Source organism: Mustela nivalis (genome assembly GCF_964662115.1).
Source record: "Mustela nivalis genome assembly, chromosome: 10".
NCBI lineage: Eukaryota > Metazoa > Chordata > Mammalia > Carnivora > Mustelidae > Mustela > Mustela nivalis.
The window spans coordinates 109,932,943-109,956,330 of record NC_139029.1 but is presented as its reverse complement, the minus strand read 5'-3'; the positions used below and the strand labels follow the sequence as shown (position 1 = coordinate 109,956,330).

General features: G+C 47.8%; 3 protein-coding genes across 7 annotated transcripts; 1 reads left to right on the top strand and 2 right to left on the bottom strand.

Annotated features, from left to right (window-relative positions):
* Window positions 1-535: 535 nt before the first annotated feature.
* On the top strand, window positions 536-3,063 carry LOC309842049 (sodium channel modifier 1). Of its 2 annotated transcripts, none has more exons than XM_082685902.1 (7): window positions 536-667; window positions 916-986; window positions 1,225-1,313; window positions 1,414-1,511; window positions 1,631-1,719; window positions 2,570-2,764; window positions 2,898-3,063. In XM_082685902.1, the coding sequence occupies exons 1-7, from the start codon at window positions 617-619 to the stop codon at window positions 2,995-2,997; spliced, it is 693 nt and encodes a 230-aa protein (XP_082542028.1). In that variant the 5' UTR covers window positions 536-616; the 3' UTR covers window positions 2,998-3,063. The 2 variants fall into 2 exon arrangements, with proteins under 2 accessions (XP_082542028.1, XP_082542029.1); XM_082685903.1 differs by having other exon boundaries at window positions 597-713.
* A 665-nt stretch (window positions 3,064-3,728) lies between these two features.
* Window positions 3,729-8,614, bottom strand: TMOD4 (tropomodulin 4). Of its 4 annotated transcripts, none has more exons than XM_082685899.1 (10): window positions 8,294-8,614; window positions 7,119-7,283; window positions 6,760-6,916; window positions 6,326-6,442; window positions 5,695-5,784; window positions 5,381-5,511; window positions 5,181-5,288; window positions 4,644-4,787; window positions 4,221-4,383; window positions 3,729-3,827 (listed from the first exon to the last, which is right to left on the bottom strand). In XM_082685899.1, the coding sequence occupies exons 2-9, from the start codon at window positions 7,239-7,241 to the stop codon at window positions 4,231-4,233; spliced, it is 1,023 nt and encodes a 340-aa protein (XP_082542025.1). In that variant the 5' UTR covers window positions 7,242-7,283; window positions 8,294-8,614; the 3' UTR covers window positions 3,729-3,827; window positions 4,221-4,230. The 4 variants fall into 4 exon arrangements, with proteins under 4 accessions (XP_082542025.1, XP_082542024.1, XP_082542026.1 ...); XM_082685898.1 differs by having other exon boundaries at window positions 3,729-3,844; window positions 4,239-4,383; window positions 8,294-8,612; XM_082685900.1 differs by lacking the exon at window positions 7,119-7,283 and having other exon boundaries at window positions 3,729-3,844; window positions 4,239-4,383; window positions 8,294-8,608.
* A 629-nt stretch (window positions 8,615-9,243) lies between these two features.
* VPS72 (vacuolar protein sorting 72 homolog) lies at window positions 9,244-22,226 on the bottom strand. Its single transcript, XM_082685897.1, has 6 exons — window positions 21,168-22,226; window positions 16,686-16,838; window positions 16,379-16,493; window positions 15,433-15,609; window positions 10,119-10,263; window positions 9,244-9,812 (listed from the first exon to the last, which is right to left on the bottom strand). Exons 1-6 carry the CDS (start codon window positions 21,282-21,284, stop codon window positions 9,425-9,427), a joined length of 1,095 nt encoding a protein of 364 aa, XP_082542023.1. The 5' UTR covers window positions 21,285-22,226; the 3' UTR covers window positions 9,244-9,424.
* Between the last annotated feature and the right edge of the window lie 1,162 nt (window positions 22,227-23,388).

Sequence of the window (23,388 nt, the reverse complement as noted above, 5' to 3'; positions counted from 1 at the left end):
CGGTAAACCTTCTTCCACACTCTGCTCAGTTTACCCCCTGCCCCAGGTCTGGCAGCCTCGGCCTGGGGGGTTACCCCCCACACACACACACCCAGGCTCCGCCCCGTCCCGGGGTTGGCCCGCTCGTGTCAGGAATAAATCCGGCCCACCCTTGGTGGGATATCGGCGGCAGAGGAGGTGCGTGAGGGCCGCGAAAGAGTTTGTAGTACACTTTCCACTCAGAGAACCTCCAAGGCCCGCTCCGCATCAAATCCGTCACAGCATCAAAATCGGTCTCCACGTTCAGGTTCTTGTCTCTCCAGACGCCTCGAATCAGCCAAGATGCAAGGGTTGGGAGGCAGCCGAGGGGCAAGCTCTTTGAAAAAAGACTTCATATCCCAAAAGGCCCCGCGCGTGCGGGGTCGCCGGATCGCGCAGGAAGTGCGGTCCCCTCGGCGGGCTGTGGGCGGGCTTTCGAATCGCACTGTGAATACTGGGAAGCGCTTCCAGGGAAGTAAGGAGGCCAACCGGAAAGAAACCCGAAGGAAAAAGGAGACGCCCCATTTTTGCTACGGTGGCCTGGAAGGAGTGGGGGAGGCGGCTCAGGAGAATTGCTCGCTTCTGGGAGTCAGTCGTAATGTCTTTCAAAAGGGAAGGGGATGATTGGAGCCAACTCAATGTGCTTAAAGTAAGCGGAGAGGAGAGGAGAGCGTCGGGAGCAGTTTCAGTGCCCGGTGAAGGAGCTGTTTTTGTTGCTCTGGCAACAGCTGCGGTGGCGGGGGGGGGGGCGGCCTGAGGGAGCAACTAGAGCTGGGTAGTGACCCCCTTCTTCGCCCTGTGATCTCTGTTCTCATGGGCCTTATTCCTATTCAGTCCTGGTCCCTGTCGTTTCCCTTCCGTCCCGCCCTCTTATCCCGCCGATCCTGTCCCCTGTAGAAACGAAGAGTCGGGGACCTGCTGGCCAGTTACATCCCAGAGGATGAGGCGCTGATGCTACGGGATGGACGGTGAGGGCAAGGAATGATCAATCCCAGGGTTCTGCGATTAGAGGCTTAATAAAATTTTGTTATTAAGGGGAAGAGCGGAAGTATCTGGATTCTTTGGTGGGGAGTGACAGGGATTGGGTGGTGGAGATTGGGAGACGTCAGAGTTTGGCTTTGGAAAGGATTGCTAGGTCAAGGTGGGACCTACAGACCAGACCCCACTCACCCAGAACCAAATATCTTCTTCTCCCCTAATACCCAGCTTTGCATGTGCCATCTGTCCCCACCGACCTGTACTGGACACCCTCGCCATGCTGACTGCCCACCGTGCAGGCAAGAAACATCTGTCCAGTAAGTTGGAGGGAAGACGGAGTTAAAGAATAAACCCTCCAAATCTGTGAAGATCACTCTTGCTCTTCTGTTTTTTAATTCTCTTCCTCTCTGTCTTCAGGCCTGCAGCTTTTCTATGGCAAGAAGCAGCCAGGAAAGGGAATGGAGCAGAGTCCAAGACAACAGAATGAATTGAGGCTATCAGAGACCAAGGTTGAGGTAGTCAGGGAGAGGGGGAGGTGTGTTCCATGTGGGCCTGCTGCACACCTTAGGCTTGAAGGGCTCTGACATGTTTCTAGCTCTGAAGACTCTGACTCTGTTTCCCATCTCCATACCAGGCTCCTCTGTTAACCCAGACCCGACTTACCACCCAAAGTGCGCTGCATAGAGCTCCAGACTATAATAGTTGCTGCCGCCGGAAGTACAGGTCTGTGGGGTAGGAAAGCCAGAGGTAGGGAGGGACTCTGGAGATAGATAGCTCTAAACTGTTGGTATTCCAAACTGTATTGTCAGGAGTACTAGTATTTCTGAGATGTTAACTGGTATTTCAGAAAAAAATAGAATTTTGTCTTTTTTTTTCTTTAGTTTTGGAAGTGGCACTTTGTAATCCTACTTGAAGAGTTAGTATATTTGAAGGGCTCTACACATTCTTAAGATTAAAAAAAAAAAAACAAAACTCAAAAGTTTTAACCTAGCCTTTTATTTTTTTTTTTAATTTTTTTAAAGATTTTATGTATTCATTTGAGAGAGAGAGAGATCACAAGTAGGCAGAGAGGCATTCAGAGAGAGAGGGGAAGCAGGCTCCCCGCTGATCAGAGAACCCAATGCGGGGCTCAATCCCAGGACCCTGAGATCATGACCTGAGCTGAAGGCAGAGGCTTAACCCACTGAGCCACCCAGGTGCCCCATAACCTAGCCTTTTAAAAATTCATTTGATTCCTGGGGCGCCTGGGTGGCTCAGTGGGTTAAAGCCTCTGCCTTCGGCTCGGGTCGTGGTCCCGGGGTCCTGGGATCGAGCCCCGCTTCGGGCTGTCCGCTCCGCGGAGAGCCTGCTTCCTCCTCTCTCTCTCTCTGCGTACTTCGGATCTCTATCTGTCAAATAAATAAAATCTTAAAAAAAAAATTTCATTTGATTCCAAAATTCCTTTTTATGTAGGACACTTAATAATATCTTGAGGAACACAATTTAGGAAGCACTGCTATAAGGGGTTGGGAGTCATAGGAAAATTGCCCTTTTCCTTTATCACTTTTATAGATGTTGATTCTTCTCTACCCAGACCAGAAACCCCTCGTCCCTCTGTCTCCCATTCCCCTTTGCCACCCCCAGAGGTTGAGCCCAAGGGTGGGAAGATTGCTAGGGAACCCATGCCTGGGACTGGCCCACAGGCCAAAGAGTCAGCAACTGTTGCATCCCCTGCACCCATGAGCCCCACGAGAAGAAGAGCCCTGGATCATTACCTCACCCTTCGAAGGTGAGTATGGAAAATCACTTTCCTCAAGTTTTCTCTTTTCTCTCTGAGTATCCTTATTTCAGTCCTTCTCATGTTATCCGCATTAACTTAAGCCTCTTTTCACGACCTATTCTGTTTTCTCTGATATTTCTAGCTCTGGATGGATCCCAGATGGACAAGGCCGATGGGTAAAAGATGAGAATGTTGAGTTTGACTCTGATGAAGAGGAGCCCCCTGATCTCCCCTTAGACTGACACCCTCTTTCCCCTCTCAATTTACAAATAAATTTTAATGGGCTCTGGGAGCCTAAGTTTCCTTGAGTTTGCTTCCTTGTCCATTTTCAGGATTCCACTGGTGGATTTTTTTTAAGGAGACTGCGTGCCCAGCGTGGAGCCCAAGGTGGGGCTTGAACTCATGACCCTGAGATTAAGACCTGGGCTGAGATCAAGAGTCAGATGCTTAATTGACTGAGCCATCCAGGTGCCCCCCATTTCAGGATTTTAAATCTGCATTCTAGCCTGGCTAACTTTTCCCTGCAAGGTACATGGCTCCCCATACTTCTAACCCCTCCCCCACCTTCTACCAAAGTCATGCCAAGCGTCAGCTGCACGCAGCCCAATGCCCTATTAATAAGTCTGTCAGAAGGAGGTCTTTGCCCTTCATGTTCTCTGCCTTCTTCCTCACCTCCATTCAAAGTCCTTTCCTCCTCCAGATCACATGAGGGTTGTGGGTAGGCACCAGGGGGCCTGGCCACATCTGGAAGGAGGGCTAGGGTAGGTACCCTATGAGAGCAGAAGGGACTAACAGCATTGGCAGGGCCATGGGGAACACCAAGGGAGGGAGCTCCCCCACCTCTGCCTAGTAACTTGACCCTCCCTGCTTGCTGATCCCCAGAGTATAAATAATCCCCTATGAACTGGCAGTAACCCTTGGGGGTTAGCGCCAACATTCCCACCCCAAAGCCCAAGGAAGGAGGCAGGCAGAATGGACAGAAGGGCCTTTATTTACAGGAAGGGGAGAGATGAGGATTTAGACATTTAGGGCTCCCAGCTCTAGTTGGTAAGGGGAAAAGGTAGTGTTATCTCTTTTTTTGCTGGCGACCTGTAACGGGAGAGAGTAAACACGAGTCTTTGTTCCATCTTCTCCTTCCTGCAGATGCTCTTCTTCCCCTTTCCAGTTCCTCGGCCAGACTCTTAAAGAGGTAAAGTCTTCGGCCAGCAAGCATACCCACCCCTCATTAACAAAGCAAAATAAGAAATGACATGGCAAATAAAAATACCATGCCCACAAACAGGTATGTCTAGATTCTTTTCCTCCTTTCTACAGGTATAAATTTGGGGCAGGGGACTTTTCTATCTACTTTCTGGTCACTTAGGACTTCTCATGAGATTATTGCTTTGGCAGCACCCCAGGCTATTAGTCACTAAGTCAGCTTTCCAGAGGATCCACTACTTCCTTGCCCTTTCCTCCATAGAACATGTCTGCATTTACTCACGTAGTTCATTGTTCCGGGTCATGGCCTGGGCCGCCCGAGCTCGTGGCCCCTGCTGTGTAAAGTGGTAGCCAAAGCGGACAATGGAGGGACACTGTTCCAGCACAGTGGCCATCTCCATCTCCACTGCATCGCCAGGCCACTGGCGCTAGGGGAGGAAGAGATGAGACCCATCAGCTATACTCTCTGTGTTGTTCATGGTCCCATACCACCAACCCTTTGGGGGGTCAAAGAAGCTTGTTTCATCACAGTGGGTGATGAGGGGCTGACTTGGCTCCCTTCATAGAGACAATGAAGAGGAGAATTCAAATAAAAGTAGATGAGATCCTGACCCAGTAGTGGCTGCCCAAGGGAAGAGAGTCAGTGAATATTAGCTGAATGCAAAGACCAGAGGAAGGGAATGCTGACCTGATTGTCTACACGGAGCTCAGTGAGTGTGGCATTTTCCCGAACTGCCTTCAGCACAGCCATGAGCCCTGTGCTGCTGATGAAGTTGGATTCAATGTTCAAGCTCTGGAGGCTACGATTCTCACGCAACATGTCTGCCACCGCCTGGGGAGTAGGGACTTGGGTTAGGATTAGGGGACAGTTTCACAAGTGACTGAGGAAAGAGAGAACAGGAGCAAGAGGGAACACAGCTCTTTAAGAAGAGGCCTTGAGGAGCTAGAGGCTAGAGGGAGACAGAAGGGAATGCAGGTAGTAGGGGGAAGCACAGAGGTAAGCGTGTGGTGGAGTCGGTGGGCTGATGAGACGGTTGTGGCTCTCTGAGAAGGCAATCTGAAGATTTCAGAGCAATGAGCCATAGGAGTGAGGGTAGAGTCTCCATCAAGCTACCTTAAGAGAACATGATGGGAATAGCACCCCCAGCACAACCCCTTCAGACAGCCCTGGTGGGGGTACATGTCATGGTACAGGGGGAGGGCTAGGGATTTCAAGTTGCCTTACATTGGCAATGGGGTCACCACTCCTTGTGGCCACCAGACTGAAGCTCCGGACGTAGGTATTTGTCTTCATTGCCTCACATAACTCTGTTAGCATGGGGATCGGGATGTCCTGTCACAGGGGAAGAGATGGCAGGCTAAGGAACTCACGTATCTGGGACTCGCATAGTTTAGTGGGAAGAATGGCAGGGGGCGATCAGATACCTGTATGTTATTGAGGTTCACCTCCTCTAGCTCCTTGTCATTGTTTCGAACACTCTTTAGGATCTCCTCGATGTTTGTGGGATTTGGGGGCTCATCTGGCACTGGTTTGTACTTGTCAGGCTGCACCACGCCTGGTGGGTGAGGACCAGAAGGAAACCCCAATATGTCTCCCACAATCTCCCCCCCATTGGTTCTCCTATTATTCATGTACCATACTCTCTCCATGATCCCCCTGTCTCACCCTTCACTACCTTTCCTCTGACTTTGGGACTGCCTGCCAAAGCCCCGGGTGCCATGCCCCCAGACACACTTACTGCTGATGCCTTCCGTGTTGCAAATCTCTCCGCTGCAGATGGCGTCATAGTATTGCTTGTTACTCATCAGAGTGTACATGCCCAGAATTGCTGGAGAGAGCAAGTAGAGGGGCTACGGGTTTGTTCCCAGCCCCTCTCCCTCCTCAATCTGAATCAGTTGTAGTTTTAAGGCCTGACCTCTTCGCTCTTCCAACGAGGTTCCCACTATCCCTAGGTCCCAGAGTTCCCTTCCATGAACTGCTTAAGGTGGTGGTTTTTAAGACTTTGAGACAGGGCTAAGGGTAGGTCCCTAAAGAACCCCTAGAGGATGAGGGAGAGAAAAACAACAACAGCATTTCACATTCAGAAAAAAAGGGTGTGTGTGTGAGAGTGAGGGAGTCTGACTTTCTCCTGTTTTCAGCCGGGGTAGTTCCACTTTTATCTGCCTTACAATCCCTGTAAAATTGCCTTTGAGATGTGAATGACGAAATTAAAAAATGAACGAGTGAATATATAAACCAACAAAATTTTTTAAACCACGACCTGAGGCTTTCTGTGTCCTATTCAGGGCCTTCGTCACTAGTCCCATGCCCTGGGTGGAAACCCCTGGCCCTGGTGTCCCCGCCCTCCTCAACTTCCCACAGCAGCCCACCTGCAATATCACACATTTCAGCATCTGTGGCATTGGCGAGTGCCTCTTCCAGTTCAGGCTCCAGGGTGATCTGCTCCTGTGCAGGAATTTCTCTCTTGGGCTGAATATAGGGTTTCCCTGATGGGGAGATGAAGGATGGTTCAGGTAGAGGTCATTCCTCCTAAGATCCTGGTCTCCAGCTTCCTTTCCTTCTCCAGGAGGTAGAGGTCTGGGTCATTAGGAGCCACTGTAAAGCCTGAGTCCTCTACCAGCTCAGGACTACTGGGTCCCCTGATCTCTTCTAAAAGTTGAAGAGTGAAAGATGGCATGTAGGTTTCAGGGTGGCCAAGTCCCTGGGCAGCTAGAAGCTGGAAGGTGGGAGGGAAGCTGGAGGGGGTACACTTGAGAGACACCCATTTGGATTTGGGTAGGCATGGTTGTTAGGGTCTCAATACCTTTCTTCTCGCCTGTGAAGGGCACCAAGTCATCACGCTCTTTGACCTCTAGTGCCTGCTGCTCCAGGTACTGCAAAAGGGCATCCCGGTCCAGGGGCCCTGTTGGACTCTTCTTTGTCTGATCACGTTGTCGTAGTCCAGCTGGCAGGAGCATATTCTTAGGGATGAGTTTTGGGGAGCAAGTAAGACCTCTGATCTGGAGCACCTCCAGGGCTCCCTAAAACATCTACAGACACCTTTTCCCTGGCCCCCTGGGGACTCCAAGCCCTGTAGGCATCCCTGAACTTAGCCACCCAGGACCCCTCACCCTTCCCAAATGCCTGGAGACTGCTCCTGGTCGCCTGTGCTGGGGCCCCTACCTCGGGGTCCATCTCCTGTAGCTCGCAGTCCAGCTGCTCTAGCTCCTCAGGGCTCAAGGTCCTTAGGATCTCATCTTCATCTATGTCTCTGTATTTCTCCAGTTCCTTCTGATACGATGACATGATGGCCCCCACCCCCTCCCCACTGTGTGGCACTCACGGAGCCTGGGGGACATGGGGAAAGTGATTGGATAATGGAAAGATGTACACAGACGTAGCAGGACATAAACCAGCCGAGGGTAGAACAATGAACTAGCTGCCTTGAAGGTTAGAAATCTAGTCAGGCATGGGAAGATGGGGAGAGGTTATGTTGTGTAGTTAGAACCAGAGCTTGCTTCTTCCTGCTTCCCCAGCTTCAGCCACTCTGGATGGGGATCCCAGGCATCCAAGCTGGATCTATCTGCCCATTGTATGACAGAGAAATCCTGGCAGCACCCTCCCCTATAACCTTGCCCGTTGGTGCCTCTTGCCCAAGCACAGCTGTCAAGGGCCCTGCCAACACAGCTGGCCCCATGCCCAGTTCCCATTGAGAGGAAGGGGGGGGGCATATAGAGAACTTCAGGGAAATTCCTCCTCTCTTCCTCATAATCCAGCCTTTTCCCTAAACTGGTTTAAGAAAGCAAGGTGGGGGGGTTGGGAGTAAAAGAGACAGTTCTCTTCCTCTACCCTCATTTCCTCTTTTATTGTGGGGGAATCACAATTTCACTTTCTATGTTTGCTAAAACTCTAAATCCCAAGGGAAAGCAAGGGCTCAGAAGAGCTGGGGGACTTCCAGGTTGGGGGAAGGGTGGTACGGTCTCAGAAGGGACCGAGTCCCTACAATTTGTCCCCGGCTTTGGACGGGAAGGTGACACCGGACCAATGGTTGGGAAATGCCTTCTAAATGCGATAAAGTTTCTCTAAAAACAGTAGGAAGATTAAACTCACAGTCTTTTACATTAGGGAAAATACACACAAGCTACACATACACACCATGCCAAATATGAAAGACCCAGAAAGTGTGTGAGATACTTGCACCGACAATGTAAACTACTGTTAAGAGATAGGACGGACGGTGGCAGAAACATATGCTGAGAGACAGAGACACACTCCGTATCATTCCCAATAGGAGACACCCCTCTCCTCCCATCTCCCGCCAGGCTCTGATCCATAAGCCCCCTGCCTTCCCCACCTACCAGTCCTGGTGGCCACCTCCCTTCTCACCTCCCCTTCTGTCAGTTGGTCTGTCGGTGCTACTGGAGCACTGTCCCAGCAGCGGGAGGAGCCCAGTGCTGGGGAAGAGGGTGGGGGAACAGTGAGCTCAGCATTTTATTATTTTAGCTCTGGCCAGGTGGGGGGTGGTGGGAGATCACATATACACAGCCCCCATACCCTGCCCGGCCCTGAGAGCCTCTAGTGGCCACCAACAGCCATGGCACTTCCTTCCCCTTGTGCTAGCAGCCTCAGTCTGAGCAACTGTTCTAGGAGAATCACCCAGTTCCTACTTATTTGGTGCCTTGCTATATTCCAAGCAGTGACTACAAGGTGATATAAAGGTAAGTATAAGAATTTTGTTTGGGGAGCGCCTGGGTGGCTCAGTGGGTTAAAGCCTCTGCCTTCAGCTCAGGTCATGATCTCAGGGTTCTGGGATTGAGCCCCACGTGAGGCTCTCCGCTCTGCAGGGAGCCTGCTTCCTCCCTTCTCTCTCTCTGCCTGCCTTTCTGCCTACTTGTGATCTCTCTCTCTGTGTCAAATAAATAAAATTAAAAAAAAATTTGTTTGGATGTCTAATTTAAAGGTATTTATAATCCAGCTGCAGGAATGAATACTTAGAATTTTAAAAAAGGAAGCTCACGGGGCACCTGGGTGGCTCAGTGGGTTAAGCCGCTGCCTTCAGCTCGGGTCATGATCTCAGGGTCCTGGGATCGAGTCCCACATCGGGCTCTCTGCTCAGCAGGAAGCCTGCTTTCTCCTCTCTCTCTCTCTGCCTACTTGTGATCTCTCTCTGTCAAATAAATAAATAAAATCTTTAAAAAAAAAAAAAAAGGAAGCTCACGATCAACTCTATTAAATAAAATGAAGACCCTTATATACTCAGACATTCACAAAGACTTCTTGCTCCCAACTCTAGATCAGACACCAGACGAAGGGGATGCTTCTTCTTTATTAGATTAAAAAACACAAAACCAGCAGGAACCGGGGGGAAAGAAATATAGAAAAGGGCTGGGCAAAGTTCAGAGCTGACAAAGGGAAGAAGTAGGGAGACAAGGGGAAACATGAAGAGCCCCAAGTCAGGGCAGGAGAGGGGTTTCCAAGGACTAAGCATCTTATTTGATGACAATTTTCTGGCGCAAGGCTCGGGGCCCAGAACCTGGGAGGGGCTCGGGAGGTGGCGGGCCAGGGCCCAGCGCTGAGGCAGTGGGCGGCAGTCCGTGGGCAGTGATGTACTTCTTGTAGGCCTCACGGATGATCTTGAAGGCTCGAGCAGTGGCATAGGGGATGTCTGTGACAGGGTCCCGGTACAGGGCTGGCCGATGGGTGACAGGGCAGACCTCCCGAACAGGGACCTTTGGGGGCCGCCCTTGGGGAAACCATTCCTCAAATGTTGCATCATCGCTAAAAGTGATGAAGGTACGGGAGCAGCGAGCTGGAGGGACGGTGGGTCCAGTGCCTGCACGGGGAGTCAGCGCAGAGGCTGTGGGAGTAGGATCCAGTCTAAGGGGAGAGACAGAAACACAAAAACTTCTGAGGAGAAAAAACAACAGATAAAGAGAGATCAGACAGTCAAGGAAAGAGATGAAGGAGGCAGAGTGATGAGAACGTTCTGAGAAAATCAAAGTGACAGATGGGGAAAAGCAAGCTGGGTTGAATGAAAAACTGGAGAGAATGAGAAGCTAAAAGAAACACGGAGCTGAGGGAAAAGGGCTCTGAAGGACATCCGTGTGTTGGAGAGAGCTGCGTGAGGAGAGTTAAGGAGGGCAGGAGAAGGCTCTCTCCCCTTCTTCCTTGTGACACACTCACCCTTCCACATCCACATTCTCCTCTTTAGGGCCTGGCTCCCCAACAAGCGGCACCGTCACCGAATGATAGGTGATTATGGGCCCTGGGCACTTCCGCTTCTTGTGCACCTGCTTCTTTTTGTCAGCCTCGAGCCTCTCGTATGTCTCTTCAGGGTCAAAGGAAAGAATGAGGGGAAGGTGAGTTCCCCCTGTGCCCAAAGTCACTTCTGTCCCACAGTCTTGACGACCTTCCTGGCTGTCCAGTCTCTGCCTAAGCCATTCACACAAATCCTGAGGCCCCCTCGCACCTCTACTTCTGACGTTTTCTGCTTGCCCCCAATATCCTCTCTGCCCATTTCTCCTGTCCTGTTCATGAAACCTCTCATGAACTCAGAAGAGGAGGACTTTAGAACTAGAAGAGACCCTTGGATAAGGAGCCTGCTGTTTCCCTCTGTATCCCTCCACACCTGCCCTGTCCACTTGCTCCCAGCAAGAGCATCTCGCTGTGTCTTCAGGCATCTTTGGTCATTACAGAGCCCCTTCCTATTTTAAGCTGAAATATGATGCCTGATGACAGTTTTATCTTTTGGGCCTATAAAGAATGCAGGTCTGGTCTGTCTTCCATATGACAGTCCTTGACACAGTTGAAGTTATTGTCCATGTCTCTCCAGGCTGATCACAATGCCCATTTCACCAAGCCATTCCTCGTAAAAATGGTTTTGAGATACACTCTCAGAGGTTATAAGCTGGGCAGCCCACTTAAGTGTTTTGTGTGATCTGTTTTGTATCGTATTATTTTATTTTATTTTTTTAAGATTTATTTGGGGGAGGGGATAGAGTGTGTGAGCACATGGTGGGATGGGGAGAGGGAGAGAATCCTCAAGCAGATTCCCTGCTGCTACAGCCTGATGTAGAGCCCAATCCCAGGACCCTGAGATCATGACCTCAGCTGAAATCAAGAGCTGGATATTTAACTGACTGAGCCACGTAGACACCCTAAGGAAATTACATTTAAACAGAGATTTCAGGGCACCTGGGTGGCTCAGTCGTTTAGCATCTGCCTTTGGCTTAGGTCATGATCCTGGAGACCTGGGATCAAGCCCAGCATGGGGCTCCCCGTTAATGGGAAGCCTGCTTCTCCCTCTCCCACTCCCACTACTTGTATTACCTCTCTTGCTGTGTCTCTCTCTCTGTCAAATAAATAAATAAATAAAATCTTTAAAAAGTACATGAACATAGAGATTTCTGGTTCCTCTTAAAATAACAAGAAAATCTGGCAACCCTGCACTTGCATTGTCATGTGGCAACAACGAGCTGAGTGAATAGCTGCCTCTCCTTCCAAGCACTCTTGTAATTCACCACAGTCCCCTGGCAGACTAGTGACACTGCACTACAGCAGTTTGTGGTTCCAATACACGTCTCTTCCTCAAGGACAATGACTGTGACTCATTACTACCTACATATTCCCGGGGCTGGGCAGTGTTCCGCACATTACAGGCACTCAACAAGTATTTGTTAATGCTCTGTGGTCAGAAATATTCCTGTCCCTTTCCGCTGAATGAACTCCAAATTTCTGTTTCTTAAATGTGGGTACAATCCTCAAGATAAAGTCGGGTCAGAAAAGTGTGCTCTGGGAACCCCACCAATGATTTAGCCTCTTTTGAACTTGGAATTCGGATAGGTAATATTGCTTTCTTTCCCTTCAGCCAACCTTCAAACCCTTCTCCTTTCGAACACTTCCCTGTGCCTTCCAGAAATCCTCCATAATCAACCAATGCATCTATGTCCTCTAGTTGCTCCCTCAGCATGCCCTCGGTAACTTGTCTTCCCAGAAGCCCATCACCCTGTCAGGCCCTGCTCTCCCTGCAACCCTCTGGCAGAGGCTGCTCATCCTGCCACATCCTAAGCAGGGCGTGCCTGTGTCCCGCTGAGCGCACTTTGCGCTTTACACCACAGCTCCTCTACCCATCTGCAGACCCACCTCCCCGCTGACACAGATGCCACTGGGTTAGATCACCTCTCCTTCCTGTCATGCTCCCTCCCTCCCTCACCAAAGACTTCAGCAATCCTTTCCACTCTTCCTCTCCACCAACTCCTGTCATCCTACGTCACGCCGGTGACCTCAAACATGCACACACGGGTAATCCCTTCAACCTCCCATCGCCATAGTTTCTTTACCAATCTCATCTCTCAACAATCTTCCTGTCTAGGACACTTGAGTTATTCCATTCCGCTCCAGCTACAGCCCATACTTCGTTACTGCCTGCAACTGCCCCAGCTCTGAAATACTGCAATCACTCATCCCAGGCTCTGGCCCCAACATCCTACCCTTTGGGTCTTTTGCTCCCCTCTCTAGATACCTCTGTTCTTCCTCCCGTACACAGACCTCTCCATATTCTCTCTCCTAGTGGCCCCTTCCAGGCTTCATTTCCTTTGTAAATCAAGGTTAGGTTCCTCAGTCTATCATTTTAGTCACTCTTATCAATCAAAACACCATGACCCAGACCTGGATTGCTGAGTGCTCCTGGAGAAGTATTATACAACAGGGCAGACTATGAACGTATGTTCCCCCCAATTTTTTTTTTTTAAAGATTTTATTTATTTATTTGACAGAGAGAGATCACAAGTAAGCAGGAAGGCAGCCAGAGAGAGGAGGAAGCAGGCTCCCCGCAGAGCAGAGAGCCCGATGCGGGGCTCGATTCCAGGACCCTGAGATCATGACCTGAGCTGAAGGCAGAGGCCCCAACCCACTGAGCCACCCAGGCGCCCCATGTTCCCAAAATTTAAGACTCCCCCAACATCAACAGAATATTCTATCTCAAAATTTCAAACACTCTTCACTCTCCCCTCAAGCTTTCAACCCTATGCCCAACACCTGACAGGTGATAGTGCCTAAAAAACATCAGATGAGAACCACTCCAACGTTCTGTTATGGGTTACTAACCTCCAACTATAAGCCATCCTCCCTCCCTCCCTCTTAAGCTAATTCCTTCACCTGTGCTCTAGCTACCCCTTCTCCGAAAACCTGCACTATTAACTATCCTTTCTTTCTTCTTTGTCATTATACTCAGGTGCTTCTCATCAAAGACTGAGTTCCTCCGATCTTTGAATAAAACAAGCAAAGAAAACTCTACATTGACCCTAGACCCTATAGCTTTTATTCCTTCTTCCACCCTTCACAGCCAAACTTTTTAAGCCTGCTTCAAAATGGTGTGGTTCTCAAAAAGCGCTCTTTAAGGTCACCTCTGACTTCTTTGTCACCAAAACAAATGGACACTTCTCCATTCTCCTCTTGGGTGACATCTCTGCAGCATTCAGAAGAGACTCTCAAACATTCTCTTTGCTTGGCATTCTTAAGGCAATTCTCCTGGAGTTCTCTAACTCTCTGGCCACTGCTAAGCTCCTCTTTGATGAGCCCATTACATTCTAGTGTCTGCAGGATTCCCTTCCACCTCTGTCTTCTCTTCCTCATGCTTTCTCCCTGGCTGATCTGACCACTCCAACATCAACAGTGCTATCTTTACTCAACAGACTTTCAAATTTGTTTCCAGCGCAGATCTTTTGCCCAAACCCGGGTGTGTACACTGAACTGAACTCTAAGCACTGTATGGACTGTTTCTAGACCCCTCAAATACAACATGTTCAAAAATGAACTCATTTTCCCCTGCCAAACAAGCTTCTGCAAGGTCTCCTATGTCAGTTACTGATGTAAGAAGCCTGGGAGTTACCCTCTTTACAGTGGTCCAAACCAACCAATGTGGTCAAAGGATGTGGACTCTAATTACAGTGACATCAAGGTCACCTCACTGTTTGTGATGGCTCTAAATCATTTCTGTTTTGAGGGACAGCTACTGCTTGAAAGCACTGAATTACCATTATACAGATAAAGATTAAATATCCAATTTTAAAGTCAGTATAATAAAACAGTCATGAAAATATATCCTGAAGATATTGGAAGTGAAGTAAACCTTTTCTCAATCATTGTGTTCTTTTGGAGTTATCTAAATTTGAGAAATATAAAAAGTGGAATGGATTGGGTCTCAGATATTCTGTGTAAAGAATCTTCCACTCCACATTTGGGCTATAAACATTCAACCAGGGGTGCCTGGGTGGCTCAGTGGGTTAAGCCACTGCCTTCAGCTCAGATCATGATCTCAGGGTCCTGGGATCGAGTCCCGCATCGGGCTCTCTGCTCAGCAGGGAGCCTGCTTCCCTCTCTCTCTCTGCCTGCCTCTCTGTCTACTTGTGATCTCTCTCTGTAAAATAAATAAATAAAATCTTTAAAACAAACAAACAAACAAACAAACAAACATTCAACCATACATTCTTGCTCACGTAAGAGAAAAATTCAGAGAAAGAAAGACTGGGGTGGGGGGGCGGTATAGAGAAAGAAAAAGAACAGATTAAATACTACAGCTGATTCTGTGTTATTTCACCCAATGAATGTATGCCCCACACTAAGCATTTGATGGGATGTGTGCAATCTGCTATTCCCTCACGTACTCTCATGATTTAAGACTCTCAACACCCTATAAAGGAATGTGTGTTCTGGAGCACCTGGGTGGCTAAGTCAGTTAAGCATCCAACCCCCTGATTTCAGTTCAGGTCTTGATCTCAGAGTTTTAAGATCCTCTCTCCCTTTTCCTTTGCACATCCCACTGTAACCCTCCCCAAGAATTCTCACTCTCTTAAAAAAAAAAAGTATGTTTTGTACAGTCTATTATTGTAAACAACTGTGTACTCAGCATATAAACTGAAGAAATTTTAAAGAATTTTTTCTTTAAAATAGTTCATCTTGGGGTGCTTGGTTGGCTCTGTGGGTTAAAGCCTCTGTCTTCGGCTCAGGTCATGATCCCAGGGTCCTGGGATCAAGCCTCGAATCGGGCTCTCTGCTTGGCAGGGAGCCTGCCTCCTCCTCTCTCTCTGCTTGCCTCTCTGCCTACTTGTGATCCCTCTGTCAAATAAATAAACAAATTAATAAAATAGTTCATCTCATGAACTAATTCTGGAAAATTTCTAATTTTCATGATTATCATTAAAGTAGGCACTTTGTAAACCAGAACCGCAAGATACAAGTAGGTTAAGTAATTTGCTGGCAGTCTTATAGCAAGCGAACAGCACAACTAGGATTTGAACTTGGTTCTATGCAATTCTTACACTTCCTCTTCCCTGTAACTTGTACTTTAGAGCTCTGCTAACTGCCTTGTTTCTTGTTCCTCATCCCTCACTCTGCATTTCCTTTGATTCCCTCGTTCAGAGTCTCCATCTCCCCAGCTGCTCAGGTCCTCCAGTCTCCATTTTTCTCAGGCCCCTCAGCCCTCTGACCACAGACTGACCCAGTGAACGTAAGTTGAGCTCCTCTGTGATCTTGGCCTCTCTGAGCAGCTCTTCCTGGGTCAGTGGCCGTTCACAGTGGGGCCCCTTTCGCCGCCGTGACTGGCCCTGCCTCTCTTGTACCCGAAGGAATGTCTGCCGTGTATGCTCAGCTGTAGACTGACGCATAGACTTCCGACCTGGGAAAGAAGTAAGAGAGGAAGAAATCTTTGAATTCATGTCCACCTCTTTTATTTATTTATTTTCAAAATTTTAAAACTTGTTTGGAAATCATTTCAAACTTATAAAAAGGTTGCAAGAAGAGTCCACAGAATACCTATGTATCCCTTACCAGATCAACTCCTGTGAAGCTTTTGCCCCATTTGCATTGCATATGTTTTCCCAAATGATCTGAGGGTTAAGCTGCACACATCTTAGCTCTTGACCTTAAATACTTTAGTGTATATTTCCCAAGAATAAGGGTTTTCCAGGTACCTGGGTGGCTCAGTCTGTTAAGCAGCTGCTTTCAGCTCAGGTCACGATCCCACATCGGGCTCCCTGCTCAGCAGCAGGCAGCCTGTTTCTCACTCTGTCCCCACCCCAAGGGCGCTCTTTCTCTCTTAAATAAATAAAATCTTAAAAAAAGAAAAAAAAAAAAAAAAGAATAGGATGCCTGGGTGGCTCAGTTGGTTGGGCAGCTGCCTTTGGCTCAGGTCATGATCATGGAGTCCCAGGATCGAGTCATACATCGGGCTCCCTGCTTAGTGGGGAGTCTGCTTCTCCCTCTGACCTCTCCCCTCTCATGCCCTCTCAAACAAATAAATAAAATCATTACTAAAATAATAATAATAATAATAGTTTTTCTTATATAGCCATAGCATAGTTATCAGCTTTGGTAAACTTAACACTGATACAATACTTTATCATTATGTTCCAATTTTGTCAATTGACTCAAACATCTGCACTCACTGTCAGAGCCATCATCCTGTAGTTCTAGTGGCAGCAGTGCCTTCTCTTCTCGGGCCTTCTGAGAGCTACCAGCTGGAGTGCTGACCTTTCGAGGCCTCAAGCTCTTGAGAGGCTCCTGGGGAGAGATTGGAATCAGATACCAGGGAATAAAAGTGACAAGGAGAAAGATGAGGATCTTAAGAGAAAACTAGCACTGCAGGAAATTGGACTGTTGGGGGTGGGGGAGCAGAGTACTGGGACCTCATGAAGGGCACAACAGAAATGATGAAATTATGGAAGTACAAGAAAACCAGGATACCCTCAGCACCTTATATGCTTTGGTGACTACTCGGCGCTTCCTTCTTGGCTCTTCTGCTTCTCCATCACTGGATGGTTCATCCCCTTCATCAATGTCAAAGTCAGAGTCCACCTCATCCTCTGTGTCTGACTGGTCCCCTTGATACTCATCATCACCTGATTCCTGAGGACATAGGGAGATGAGGTTCTCACTGTCACTGAGTCATCAGTGCCCCTCCAGGAACAGACTCTCTTTGCTTTCTTGATTTAAGAGTTGCTCCGCTCTCCTTCCCAACCCAGCCCTTCAATTTCTTCAGGCAAGAAGCCTTCCAAGCTGATGGCCTTTGGCACCAGCACCACCCCTTCCAGATTAATCAACTGCTCTTTACTTGTTGCACACTGTGTTAAATGCTGGGATACAAAGGATGTGGTTTAATCTCTACCTTCAGGGGTCTCACAGTCTGGCAGAAGACAGGACTTAGTGTAAAAGGAAGTTTGAATACAAAGCAACTATAAAGTATCAAACAGTACTAAACAGTACTAAAATGTTACAGGAAGGACGCCTGGGTAGCTCAGTCAGTTAAGTGGTCAACTCCTGATTTCAGCCCAGGTCATGATCTCAGGGTCCCGAGATTGAGCCACATGTTGGGCTCTGTGCTCAGCTCAGCAGAGAGTGTGTTTGAGGATTCTCTCTCCTCTCCCTCTGCCCCTGCTCCCGCTTTCTCTCTCTCTATCAAATAAATAAATAAATAAATCTTTTTTTTTTATTTTTATTATTTTTTAAAAAATATTTTATTTATTTATTTGACAGAGAGAGATCACAAGTAGGCAGAGAGGCAGGCAGAGAGAGAGAGAGAGAGAGAGAGGAGGAAGCAGGCTCCCCGCCGAGCACAGAGCCCAACGCGGGACTCGATCCCAGGACCCTGAGATCATGACCCGAGCCGAAGGCAGCGGCTTAACCCACTGAGCCACCCAGGCGCCCCAATAAATCTTTTTAAAAGTACAGGAGCTCAGAGGAAGGCACACTTCCCATAGACTGGTGGTCTGGGAAGGTCTAAACTTTACACTTTATTCCTTTAGAGCAGGGATTGGCAAACTTTTACTGTGAAGGGCCAGAACAGTGGGCCACATTTGACCAGCAGGTCAGGGTTTGCTGAGCCCTGTTTTAGACTCTAAAGAACACAGATGACTTGAGTTGTGGTTTAAAATACTGGGAGGGATGCCTGGGTGGCTCAGTCGGTTAAGTCACTGCCTTCCACTCAGGTCATGATCCCAGGGTCCTGGGATGAGTCCCACATCAGTCTCCTTGCTCAGCAAAGAGCCTGCTTCCCCCTCCCCCTCTGCTTGCCTCTCTGCTACTTGTGATCTCTCTGTCAAATAAATAAATAAAGTCTTTAAAAATAAATAAATAAAATAAAATACTGGTAGTGTTCAGGCAGCCAAGAGGGCAGAGGTATCATGGGTAGATAGAACAGCAAGAAAAAAGGTGCAGAAGCAGGAATGTGTATACTTTGTTTATGGAATATTTAGACCTAAGTAAAGCAGGTTTGTCTTGGTAAAGAAATCTTCCTAGCTGACTGCCTTTGATTCCAGCACAGCCTTCTTCCAACATTAACTAATTGCCCTATGCTAGAAGACTTGAAAAGACGGCATTCGGTCAATCGAGAAACTTACATATCAGGCTAATAAATTAATGACTTATATAATTTATAAGCAAGTGATTCTCAATCCTCTCCCTCTCCTTACTTGTCCCACCACTGATAATCATTGCTGACATAAACTTATGAGAAATAGGTCTCATTCCTCAGGTGTGTTGGAACAGATAAATTATGGGGTACCAGTATTCCATATAATGGGGAGCCAAAGAAGACTTGGGGAAATAGAAAAACTGTATACAAGGGGTGTTTCAGAAAGCTCTGGAGGTATGTAGCTGAGTGGAGTAGAGAACATATAGAGTATAGCCTAGAATTGAGGGGCTACAGGTCAGGGCTAGAATGGCAGTCACATCGAAAAGTAAAGGGAAAAACACAGTTGGGGGCAGGGGAGTCAACTGGGCAGGGTGGCACCTCAAACATGTGGCTCTCCCTTCAATCAATGATGTAGACCAACAAGCTGATCTTGGTACACATGCTGCCAAAGCAGGCAAATAGCACAGACAGTTGACACTCCAAGCTAGCCAGAGTTCAATCTTGCACAGATGACCATCATTTCCTCCCAACTGATGTTTGTGAAAGACAGCCTGGGAACACATTAATCCCCTAGCTCTAAGTATTAAGTCATCTCACCAGAGAGTAATTCAACCACACGGTAGCTTAATGTCCAATCAAAATGCTTTCACTAAGTTATGGATTTACTACCATTCCTTTGGCTTTTATCAAGGGTCATTAATAGCCATGACTAGATAAGAGAATGTTTCTACATTATCCACTGAACCCCTGTTACCTTATATATCTTATACAAGAATGCAATTCTTCCTGGGGTTTAATGCTGAATAAGTTTCTCTCTCTTAAAGAATGTATATGCCTCTTTCTTACTGAAAAAAGAAATTCAGGGCTTGGCTGCCAGGAAGCTCACAGCTAAATTTAATATCAATTGCTATTACCAATTTAACAGAGGCTCCTGGTACAATTACTTCAGTTCTGTCTCTATTTTTACTGTTCCTACTTTTTGTTTGTATGGTAAGCCTCCTTTAATCTCTTTTGGAAGCATGAACGGTACATATTAAATAACGACTCATAAAATGACAGGAATAGGAAAATGGCCTTTGGGGGAGGGATGAGAACGTTCTATTTTAAACTATAGTTGGTCAGGGATGTGTAAGTAATGACTCCCAGTCATCAAGTCCTGTGGATTCAATTTCCATGTTTCCCTACTCCCACTACCTCCTTCAAGCCATTCTCCTCATTAAAGAGTGAGCTTTCTAAAGTACATATTTGATCATGGTACTTTGATGAATGGATGGAGAGTAAACTCTCTAACATGGTTCACAAGGCCCAACATGGTCTGGCCTTTGCCTACTCCCTCCGGCCTTACCAACCTTTATTCTACTGTAAGGTTTGGAGAATGAAAGTAGGCATGCATATACCAGACCGAGTCCATACCTTTACACATTCCTCCCTAGACCCTTGGTGGGTTAACCTTTCTCCTTACCCCGGTCCCAGCCAAGGCTTACTTTTCATACTGTAGTGAGTTTAAACACTATGTTCCCCAGGGATGCCAATCCTGACCAATAACTTGGGCTCCCACATTTTACCACAGCATCTCTATACTTATCGTACTCTTTATCACACAGTATTTCAACTGTTAATCCAACTGGTTGCCCCACTGGGGTCAGGAATACAAACAAAGTGGTGTTTTCAATACTCTCTGCTTCCCCCAGAACTTAAAACAGTGGTTGGCTTGCCCTAGCTTCTCAAAAGATATTTTAAGAATGGACAGATTCAGGATGCCTGGGTGGCTCAGTAGGTTAAGCAGCTGCCTTCGGCTCAAGTCATGATGCCAGTGTCCTGGAATCCAGTCCCACACGGAGGGGGTGGGGGGGTGGGGGGGTGGTCCTTGCTCCACGAGGAGCCTGCTTCTCCCTCTGCCTCTGCCTGCCACTCTGCCTGCCTGTACTCTCTCTGTCTGACAAATAAATATAAAATCTTAAAAAAAAAAAAAAAACAACGGACAGATTCAATCAGTACCAGGACCAACCTAATCCAGAGAATGGACGTATACCGTTGAAGAAAACAGACCATTTCTAAACTTACAGAGCTTACAACCTAATAGAAAAGTATAAACAGGGACGCCTGGGTGGCTCAGTTGGTTAGGCAGCTGCCTTCAGCTCAGGTCATGATCCCAGCGTCCTAGGATCGAGTCCCACATCGGGTTCCTTGCTCAGGGGGGAGCCTGCTTCTCCCTCTGCCTCTGCCTGCCTGTGCTTGCTTTCTCGCTCTCCTTCTGACAAATAAACAAAATAAAATCTTAAAAAAAAAAAAAAAGAAAAGTATAAACAAGTAGGCAAACCAAATCTAATTACAATTTGAGCTCTATTCTATTAAGCAGCAGTCAAGGAAGGGTTAGTTAACTAAGGAGCATTTACATTAAGAGTTGAAAGCCGAAAAAAGAGCAGACTAAGCCCCTCTATCTTTTGAAGAGACTCCTTTCTGTACTTCAGGTGGACAGCTAGCTAGGCAGTGGGCCAACGAGTATAGACCGCGTGACTACGATGAGCTCGCGCACGTTGTTAGACGTCGGAAGTGCGGCGAAACGTGCAACTAGAGAAGTACACAATTGGTTTCTTCCATATTCTGGGGTGCCTCCGGAGAGCCCTTCCATCCCTGACCCCTCCAAACCCATCCAGGACTCCCCTCTCCAAGGCTCCATTTCATCCCCCGGCGACTCTCCCACCCGGTCTCCAGTACCAGCTCCCAGGGCTCCTCTACATTCCCCGCCCCCTTCTTTGTCCGAGGTTTCTGTTCTGGACTCCTTTTAGCTTCCTCCCCTCCCTCTTCCTGGGCCCGGCTCTTGCCTCCGTGAAACCCCCATAAGTCGTCTGGTAGAACTCATCTTCCTCCTCTGCCTCCAGGAGCCCAGAAAGCCGGTTCCCCGCAGTCTTCCGGGGGGCCCGGCCCCCAGCCAAACTCATCCTGCCTACCGAGACTGCGCCGCTACCAGCGGCCCCACACCCAGTGCGGCTATCGGAGCTCGGCGATCGACACCACTACCTGCGGATGGCAGGCGGCGGCGGAAGCCTCTGGTCCACAGGCAGACGTAGCAGAGCGTCGAGAGGCTTCCAGTTGCGTCCTCCAAGCCCTCCTCACTCTGCAGACCCGCCGGCTGCCGACGCGGAGATCACCCCAAACTCTCTGCCCTTGCTCTCGCCGACTTAACTGTGGAATGACTGGGTGTCACCAGGAGCCTTAGTACCCTAAGTCCCGAATTGGGGAGTCAACAAATTTTCACTTAGAAGAGGTCAGACCCCCCTCTGCTCCAGTCCGTTTTCCATTCTGCTTCTAGTAGTGAACGTTTTTAAAAACCCAGACTTTGTCTCTCTTCTACTCAAAGATCTTTAATGGCTGCCCGGCATCTTCAGATTAAAGTCCCAAATCCTTGAGGCAGAATAGTAGTGTGGTTAAGAGCATAGCTTTAGAGCCAGCCAGACTTGAATTTGAGTAGAAGTTAGTATTCTGGCTAGTAGAAGTTAGTGATTTTTGGACAAGTGGCGGAATCTCGGTTTTCTCATCTGTGAGAAAAATGGTTCATTTTTTCATTTTTCACTAGTCTCATCTAGTGCAACTAGGGGTATCCGGCTGGCTCAGTGGATAGAGCATGGGACTCTTGATATCGGGGGTTGTGAGTTCAAGCCCCACTTGGGCCTGGAGCCTACTTAAGAAAAATGATAAAATGGAACTAATAATATCTACTTTTTAGGGACGCCTGGATGGCTCAGTGGGTTAAAGCCTCTGCCTTCGGCTTAGGTCATGATCTCAGGGTCCTGGGATCGAGCCCTGCATCGGGCTCCCTGCTCACTAGGAAGCCTGCTTCCCCTTCTCTCTCTTTCTCTGACGGCTGCTCTGCCTCTTTGTGATCTCTGTCTCTCTGTCAAATAAATAAAATCTTTAAAAAAACATATCTACTTTTTAAAGTTGTTGAAAAAGGAGTGAGGGGATAGGGTGGCTGGGATAGGTATAGGGTGATGGACATTGGGAAGGGTAAGTGTTGTGAGCACTGTGTATTGTGTAAGACTGATGAATCACAGGCCTTACTCCTGAAACAAATATTATTATATAAATAAAGTTGTTGAAAAGGATAAGAGATATACTCCTTGTAAACTGCTTCACACAGGATTTAGTAAGCACATAGATGGTTAGAAGGTGGTAACTACTACTAACATGGCATTCAAAATCCTTAATAATTTGGCCTCTCCCTGTCTTTCTAGCCTTACCTCCTTCCCTATCCCATCCCAGCATCACTTCCCAATTCTGTCGTGCCTGCGTGCTTTTCCTTCTCCTGAGGATTCTTTACCTATCTTGTATACCTGGCAAAATTCTGGTTCTATAAGATGGGGAAGTCTTCTCGCTCACCCACCTCGTTTCCTGGCCCTGTGATATGGTCTGACTGCTTTCCATGGCCCTTTCTGACAGGTCTTCATTCATTTACTTACCAAATATTTACCGCATTCCATAACTCTGCCCATAACCATGGAGATCATGCCGCCTCCATTCTCCAGAGTAGTTTTAATCTCATACAGTCTGTGGTATTTTCAAGACCCTTTGTCAACTTCTTTCCCCATCTTTTACACTGAAAATGTGGTTGTCAAACCATAGCAACTGTATATACTCTATGATGGCAGCTATTACATTTTAAAGGTTTTTTTTTTTTTTAAAGATTTTATTTATTCGACAGAGAGAGATCACAAGTAGGCAGAGAGGCAGGCAGAGAGAGAGGAAGAAGCAGGCTCCCCACCGAGCAGAGAGCCCGATGCGGGGCTCGATCCCAGGACCCTAGGATCATGACCTGAGCCGAAAGCAGAGGCTTTAACCCACTGAGCCACCCAGGCACCCCAGCTATTACATTTTATCCTAATAATTTATATGTATGCTTTATTAGCCTGTGACCTTTTGAGGGCATGGACTTTATCTTCCTCTGTGTATACCAGGAACTCTCATAGTGCCTAGGATATAGTTGGAGCTAATTAATGTCAATTCAATGAATGAATTAATGAATGACTATTGAATGAATAAGATACC